The 8,999-nt window shown below is 40.0% G+C and overlaps 1 protein-coding gene across 3 annotated transcripts in view; it reads right to left on the minus strand.

Moving 5' to 3' along the window:
* The window catches only part of GRM8 (glutamate metabotropic receptor 8), a 570,128-nt gene that overhangs the window by 13,292 nt on the left and 547,837 nt on the right, over positions 1 to 8,999 (minus strand). For 2 of the 3 annotated variants that reach the window (XM_019543459.1, XM_019543460.1), the window contains exon 10: positions 7,757 to 8,058. In XM_019543459.1, the coding sequence (XP_019399004.1) occupies positions 7,762 to 8,058 (297 nt within the window). In that variant the 3' untranslated portion in view covers positions 7,757 to 7,761. The remainder of the gene's footprint in view (positions 1 to 7,756; positions 8,059 to 8,999) is intronic. The other variant, XM_019543461.1, reaches the window with a different exon arrangement.

An 8,999-nucleotide genomic window follows, 5' to 3' on the forward strand; every position in this document is an offset into this window, starting at 1 on the left:
GAGCCCAAGGGGACCCTCGGGGTGCAGCGCGTGCCCATCCATGTCATGCCTCTGGTAGGCTGGCTACGGCTGGGGCTGACTACTCTGGGGGGGTCGCAGGCAGGGTCTCGTGCCCTCCCGCGCCCTCTCCCATGTGAACTCTGTACTAACTCAAGCGCCTGTTTATGCAGCCTGGTCACGGGGCTCCCTGGGGGGCTGGGCCAAGTAGGGTCCTGGGCGGGGGCTTGACACCAGGCAGCAGCCTCTTCCTAGGGAGCGAGGAGTTAACCCCTTCCCACCACGAGCCTGCTTACCTCCGGCTGTGCTGGGGGTCGGCAGAGGGCTCTGCAGCTGCTGAGAGGGTGTCTGGGGGGCTTCAGGGAAGCGGGGGCGCAGCGGGCTTCACCTGTGCATCTCTCACCACTCCGGAGCCTAACTGAGCTTTTTGATGAAGACATTGAACAAAATAGACCCCATGGCCAACCACCTGGGCACTCCACTTGATACCGGCTGCCAAGTAGACATTAAGCCATTGATTACCACCCACTGAGCCCAATAATCCAGCCAACTTTCTATCCACCTTACAGTCCATTCATCCAGCCTATACTTCCTCTGCTTGTTTCAAAGTATGCTGTGGGAGACGGTATTAAAAGCCTTGCTAAAGTCAATATTTACCATATCTACTGGTCTGTCCACATCCACAGAGCCAGGAATCTCATCACAGAAGGTGATCTGGTTGGTTAGGCATGACTTGCCTTTGGTGAATCCATGCTGATAGTTAGAGTTGGCGTCTTCAACACTTTCAGCAGGAAGTTCTCCCCAACCCACTCCAAAATCTTCCTGGATTGCCTGTGGACTGCTACATTACCCTCCAAGCAGATGTCAGGATTACTGAAGTCCCCTATGAAAACCAGGGCCTGTGATCTGGAAACTTCCACTAGTTGTTTGAAGAAATCCTCATCTACCTCATTTTCCTGGTCTGGTGGTCAACATCTAGGGCTTCATTTAAATCACAGACCCAGCTTGTGGTGCAGTAGCTACTGTAATCTTAGAATTCTCCCCATGCACGGATTCCTCCTCTCCCACACTATGAATGGCAGAGGATCCCATCAGCTCCACCAATGGTCAGGAGGCAAAAATTGTGGGTTTTAGTATGTCATGGTTTTTGCCTCCTACTGGTTGCTGCTGACTGGATGGAGGCAAAAACTGCAGCATTTTTAAAACCATAGTTTTCATCTCCTGGCCATCAGGAGCAAGCGGCAGGACTGATGGGCCCCTCCACCAATCCAGTGGTGGGGTGATACACAGAGAACTCCAAGATTAAAGGAGCCACTGTGCCACGAGCTGGGCCTCTGATTTAAACCAGGCCTTCTCTATAGCAGACACCAACCATGACATCACTCTTGTTGCTCTCCCCTCTGACCCTAACCCAGAGACTTTCAACAGGTCTATCTCCAGCTTCATACAGGAGCGCTGAACAATGAGACTTGCATTATCATTTGGAAAGCATTTTTAAAATACATTTAAAAAATGAAACAGCAAAATGTTTTAACTTGATGGTATAATTCATTTTAAAGAGTATCTAAATTTAAAAAGGGGTGGTGGGAACAATTAGATAACCCAGACAAATAACATTTCGTTTCTCATTCCATATGTACATGTGGTGGGTAAAAAAATCCATTTTGGTTTGACCTAAACTTTTTTCTATGATATTTTGATCTTGCAACTGAACACACAAAAAATCATCATCTTCTAAAATCATGCATCTTATCAGCATGTTCCCAGTTTTACCAGACTGTCAATGACAGAAGTTAGCATTGAGTATTACAATTTACCAGCTGCCAAAGAATCTTTGCTTATCTTAGTGCCCTTATATTGGTATAACAATGCCAATGGAGCTGTAAAAAAAAAAAAAGGAATAAGAATTCTGGAAGTATTTTGCTTTGTGGAAATAGAATGAGGATTTGGCTCAATAGTTCAATATTGAATCCAAGTTATAGTTTGACCTATGTTGTTTCCCACTTCACCTTAGGTCACTGCAACTTTCTAGAACTCTGAAAATATTTTGGAGTGACAAACAAAACGGAAGATAGACTTTCTGATCATAAACCAACAAAGAGGTTTATGAAGAAAAACAAACATGAACGTTCTGAAAGCATCAAGTAGAGAGGGCAGAGAAACCCCCAAAAATAAATAGGAAGAAAGATACACAGGAAAAGAAGGTAAACAGAAAAGAAACTAACAGAGTAAAAAATAATAAAGCAGTTGAAGCATGTGGCTTCTGAGTGGAAAAAAGCAATGTTCAAGTTCTTGATGCTGTGACAAAGAGGACCTGCATAAGAGAGAAAAGTACTAGTGCTTATATGGGGAAAATAAGGTTCTGAAGAGAGACATGTAAAGTGTTGGAAGCACGGTGTCCCAGAGCAAAAGGAGCTGAAGCAAAGGACTACTTAACTTGTCCTGATCGAGGAAATGATGTAGATGCCCACCTACCCACCCACTGCTTGAAAGGAAGATGGAACAAATTGTACTGTCTCATGATTAATCCAGGGGACCTTCTTTAAGAAATGGCATTGAGGCAGTTTACACATGAAAGGTATCCATTTCATTTTGAAGCACAAGTGGATTAGCTTGCACGCCAGCTGAAGAAATAATAAAAACTCCAGGCAAATCAGTCACTAAAAGCCTATGGGATGGAGGCTGTGTACATATGTTCAGATAATCTATGAGAATTCAACTGGGCTTCTTTTCTTTGTCAAAAAACTTATCTGCAGACCCCTAAGCCCCAGAGACCACTTCTGCATAGTCAAGAGGCTCCTGTGTACACATCTGAGCCTTCTCTGCAGGCTCCCAGCAGCGATGACAACAGTATACAGAGTCATAACAGCAGTGCACTGATGACAGCAGTGCCCAGAGCAGCCCTGATTGGCTGACTCAGATTGCTTTCCCTTGCAGCACAGTGAAGGGATTCTCCCTGGACCTGAGGGAGGAGAGAGGGCTACAAGCAAAACATGCTAAGAAGTTGGAGGATTGTGTTGCAGCTTCTTTCAGAAGCTAGATGTGTATAGAAGTTTGCTCCCCCATGAGCAACTCTCCCAGGAGCCATTTAACTTTGGTTACTCCTGAGTTATTTGTTTTTTGGGTTAGCCACTTATGTGAGAAAAATCCTAGCTTCTATTGGTAGAGCAAGCAACTCTCCCAGGATAAACTGAATGTCTATACGTTGCCATAAATAGTTAAAACACCAGTGACTGATATTCAGAGTGGCTCTGTATATGAACCTAGTTAGCGTTCTTTCACCTAGCTCAAGTACTACTGATCTGTCCCTTGAAAATCCAGTAGGCAAGAGTGCTAGTCCCAATGCTAGTCCCAGATTTATGTATTTTGTAATTATGTGGGTAGCATATGTATATATCACAGTTGATGAATGAAATCCTGTCTTCACTGAAGTTAATGTTAGTTTTGCCATTTACTTTTATGGAGGATGGATTTTATTGCATGGGCCTAAAAGAAGCGTAGTGAAAAAACACCTATTGGATACACTTGGTGACTGGGTCAGTACAAGAGGATAAAAGCACTGCATAAAAACAATATGCCCAAGACATGCAAGAGAGAGAGATAAAGGATATAATTAGCTTATAGAACAAGGGTAGCTAAAAAGGAACATGAAATAAAAGAGAAAATGGCCTCAGAGAGAATACATACAGGCAATACAAGGGCAGAAGACAAAGAACAAAAAGGGCAAATAAAATAGGGAAAAATAATTTAAAAGAAAGGAAAGTGGGTGGGACGGGAAACACTTCCAAAGAGTTTGGGAGGGGAGGATTGGAGGTGGTGGTGGGGGATGCAGCAGAAACAAAAAAACTCAGATAAAGACAGCACAGAGAGAATGAAATAACACAAAGCAAAACAACCAAAAAGAGATGGATTGTGGAAGCAACAACAAACCCATGACAACAAAAATTAGAAAGATACCTGGGAAAGGTAGTGGTAAAAATATATACTGCAGCAGAGGGAATATCAGAAACACAGGAGAAATTAAAGCAAAATATTACTCTGACCTGATGTTAATCATCTTTACTACCTGTTTGCAGTCTCATGTTTACTTGATTTCATTCTGTCAAGGGCGGGGAGGTGGAGTGGAACTGCCGCTCCCTCCCTTTCTGCTTCCCCCCAGTCATTTTCACTTCTGCCATGCCCAAACTTTAAAACCAACTGCCTGGGATAGGTAGTAGCATTTCTATTCAGGCAGTCCTGAGACAGTCAATTGACTTCATGGCTCATTATCTTCTCTCTGATTCATATTAATCTCTCTCCACTCCAGAGGTATTAATGGCCCTTTCTCCTTTTTAATGATCTTGATGCTTTTCTATTCAAACTATCCTTTCCCTGGCATGTTTGCTTTCTGTTAGCCATTTCTGGTGATGGCTTTCTTCAATTTTATAGATGCTCAAGAAGGCTAGATTTTATTTTATGAATTTGAATAATAGATGTACATTTTACTATAATGACTATAGAACTAATGATACAATATCCTTTAGTTATTTTTGCCTAGTTTGTTGTGTTTTTTTAAATTATATATATACTGTAGCAAATCATTGCACATTCCAATGAGTATATTTGCTTTTTGTTTTGATCCTGAACAGAATAATAAAGTGCTAGCCCCCTACCATATTAGTAAAACTTCTGGTTTCTTTTTAACTGGAGAAAAATATGCATTTGTGTTATATGATAATGTGCCTTACCATTTGCACCCCCTCCCCCTTTGCAAAATCCTAGATCCACACATGAACCTGTCTATCCTCTCATTCCTAGTGACCTGTTGAAACCCCACCTAATCTCTGCTTTTAGATCTGATCCTGAAGAGCCATTGCAAATATACATATAGGACTTTTCTCTGCACATTAAATATAGGATTTCGTTCTTTTTGGTCATACACGGGACTGGTATAAATTGGCAAATCTCCAGCCAAATGCTGAAGCTCCTGTTTCACTCACCTGTATAGTGTCTCCTACTACCCTGCTACTTTTTCAATGGCCAAATCTTGCTTGTAGATATGCGTACATCTCTTTTCATTATGTTGAGATCAGCATGTAAATTGAGTTAGAATTTTACATAATTTTTTTTAAGATGAACTTCCAAGATGCCCTTTCTAGCACCTCCCAAAAACAGGTGAAGAAACTCCCCTCTTCCTGTTTAGTAGCAATATAAAGCACACTAGTAGTATACTACTAATAATGGCATACTGCTGCTACTACTACTGATATAATCCTAATAATTTTTAGTTAGGTAAGAGGAAGGAAGTTTTTCTCTTCCATTTCCAACATCCTAATAAGACCCTGATTCCTCTAGATGAGTCTTACATGCTATAACTTCAATAACCTAAAAGTTTTTGAGATTGGGTAATAGGTATTAGTTAGGAGGGGATTTATGCTGTATTGGGGGTTATTAAGATTGATCCATGGGAAAGATTTCATTTTTATGTGGTCTTAGCACCTACTGAAGCCTCAGAAATATTATATAATTATATTGGAAGAAGAGGAATATATTTAATACAATCTTATAAGCAAAGAAGATAATTTTTTGAAAAGCTAAGAGCTCTATACTTTTGGTGAAGCTAACTTAGTTACATAGGGCTAGCTCTTCTGAATGGAGATGCATTGCTTTTTTTTAATCCTTACTTACAGAGCAGTATACTACATGAATCATAGACTTGAAGGAATGTACTACTGGGAAGGTTTAAAACTATATAGATGTGCTAGTATTGAAATCAGATTTATAGTGCAGTAAATATATATTTTCCCTATGTGCATCACACCACTGGCAAAAGCAGGCCTGCCTCCACTGGCAGCTGTTTTCATGAATTATGTATTATCAATTTAAAGAATACCAGTCATAGCATTTAATTAGATAGAACTGATAAACCTCAGGTATACGTCCCCCCCTCATCCTACTGCGGAACTACAGTTGACCTTTCTTTCTAAGGCGGATCATTTTGGAAACTCGGCAATAAAAATACTCTCTCCCTCATTCCTTCTTGCCCCCGCCAATTTTCTTTTGGTGACTCCTGAGGAATTGTAAAAGTGTTGAATTCTTCACATTTTCATTGTTACTAGAACCTCAGGGAATTTCAACATTATTGCCTCTGCTATATGTAGTAATCTGAACCTGTATAAACCCATGACACAGTATGTCTACACCTGTGCCCAACTGAGCACTTGTTACTGCACAGTCAGTTAGTACTTGCTCTAGCAAGTACTAAATAACTGCACGGTAATCACCAGTACCGTGTAGTCTTGGCACCACATGAATCATTTCCAACCCTACTGCACAGTAGCACCAAGCTACTATGCAGTAGCTTATTGCTACTGAAAATAGTTGCAGCATCACAATATGTGCCCACCAATGCTACATCGCCATAGCAAAAACCTGCATCACTGTAGTTTATCACTATGGCTATGTAGCATCTCATATAGACATATCCTGTGTCTCTTCTGTATCACCTAGAAGATTTACATAGAATGAATCATACCACACATTTTACAGGTAAATTATTTTATGCACATTACCCTTCATGCTTTGATGACTATACTATTGGCTAAATCAAAGATTCTGTTTCAGTTTTATACTTCATTCACCTGGAAAATTTTGATTGAATTCAGTGGGAGTTTGCATGTGTAGGAAATAAGTGCAACAGGTTTTTTTGCACGTCTTTTAGCACTGAAATGTTTATGAGCAAAATATCATTATTCAATTTCCTTTCAACATTACCAGAAAATAATAAAAATTCATAAAACTCTGTAGGATCCATTTGCAGAATAATTGGTAAGGAATTAGTCCTTTACAAAAACAGCAGCTGCCTGTCTCACTAAAGCTTTATCTGCTAGATAGAAACTTGTTCTCTAATTCCACTGGATTTGGGGAAGGAAAATTATTGGCTTTATTCAAATCTGCTTTTATTTTTTATTCAGAAGTACAGTTTATGAGGCTTTACGACATGCTGCTGTATGGAAGTTATACTAACTGTCTATTTCATTCCATAAAGTTATTTAGAGATGTGCCAGGATTCAAGAACCTTCCAGGTGTGGAAAATAACCCTTTCTCACTTCTACCCCTTGGCAAACCTAAAACTATTATGACCAATCCGTACATGCAGGAGCACTTGGTACACAGATTCTTATGTTTTATTTTGTCTGTTTGGGGGTTTTTTTTGTCAAATTAAAAATGTATCCAACTACTGTTTTTACAGAATGCAGAAATTCAGGGAAAATCTGGGTGAGCTACATTATCCCCAGAAGTCCACACCAGCTGGAGGCAGCATTGATAAATTATGGGAAATGCTAAAGTTATACAAGAAACACTAATGCCATGTTGAATGGCAAAGAAGGGACATTTTCACCCATATGTCAAGTTGCAATTTTTAAAATAATGTAGCATGTGCAGTTATAACCCTTAATAGTCTTTAGAAATATAGTTTCTTGCACATAAATACAACCCATGAAGTGACAGTACACAACAAGATTGGCACAGTAGAGCACAACTCATCAAAAAGTACAAGCTAGACCAGAACATTTAAAAAAAGATGTGGACTTTCCAAAATTTGTTTATGCTTTTTACTAGCCTCCTGTTAACCATAAAAAAGATTTGTCTGAAACAACTGTGAGGAGTTCTGTGCTTGGTGGTACATGAATTCTGACACATCCCTGGAGTCATGCAATACAAGCAAAGAAAAGAATAAAGTTTATTATTAGAAGAGAATGCATTCATGTGAACGTACATCTATTAGGAAGTGCTCCCACTCTTGACCATGGGAAAGTCTACTGATGACTTACTGTTGGTTTCAAGACTTTCACAGAGTTCAGTTTTGACCTCTCCATTTGGTCTGTCATTTCCTTTTTGGATCAGTTTGCTTTGCATTGTGGCAGCTGTCACAACAGCCTTGAAGCTCCTCTTCCGTTTTTGAACATTCTGCTCTGGATGAAAAATGATAATATAAACCTTGGGCATGTAGAGCATACCCAGAGACACAGAAGCACTTAAACTCATGGAGACAGTAAGTGTTGTTGTCTGGATGTACATCTGGGGGAGAAAGAAACAACAATATAAAGATCAATGTTTACAGGACTGATTTAAAATATCACGGCAAACATAGTAATTATCTTAAAAATACTAACTAAAAATGGGAATGATACCATACTGTCACTTTACTGTGTATGCTGCAGAAGCAACCTTCACTCAGTTTGTCTTTAATTATAGTCAAGTGTTCCTTTTTTTTTTTTTTTTTGCACTAAGGAGTGGGAGGTAGAAGCAGCAAATGTTTATTAAACTCTATTCCCATAAAAATAATTAAGTCACTGTAACTACATTTTCAGATTATAAACAAGTGTGATGGTGCAGGGATAATATACAAAAGGCTGACAAGGTTAGCCCTGTATCATCTATTCTAATAAACAGAAGCTTCTGGAATAATATGCCATTCAATGATTCACCAGTGCATGTGATGCTGTTCAACTGGCAACAAGCTTAACCTAGAATCTAATGAGAAACCTTTGATTTACTGTTTGAGTTTTGAGCTGGGAAGAAAATGAGCTTCTCCACAATGAAACCTGAATTTTACTGAGTTTGGGTTTATTCTTTTCTTTTCTTTTTACATGTTCACATTATTGTTGAATTCTAAGCACAGTATTATGTGGGACATAACAGATATGTTATTATGTGGTGGATCCTGTAAACAGGAAATCCAGAAATAATGCTTCTAGAGAACCGGTATGAAAAAGAACTCAGTCATTTACAGATGTACAGAATTTGCCATCTCAAAGGGAGCTTATCTATCACTTACTGCTACCTATGAAAACCAAACCATTCTGATCCTCCCTCTGTACCCTAGGGCGGGGGGCGGGAAGGGGGAGGTTGATTTCACAGACATCAGATTTCATAGACATTAGGGCTGGAAGGGACCTCGGGAGATCATCGAGTCCAGCCCCCTGCCCAAAGGGCAGGAAGTCAGCTGGGCTCATAGG

Source organism: Crocodylus porosus, unplaced genomic scaffold (assembly GCF_001723895.1).
Source record: "Crocodylus porosus isolate Cpor-Errol unplaced genomic scaffold, CroPor_comp1, whole genome shotgun sequence".
In the NCBI taxonomy this organism is placed as follows: domain Eukaryota; kingdom Metazoa; phylum Chordata; order Crocodylia; family Crocodylidae; genus Crocodylus; species Crocodylus porosus.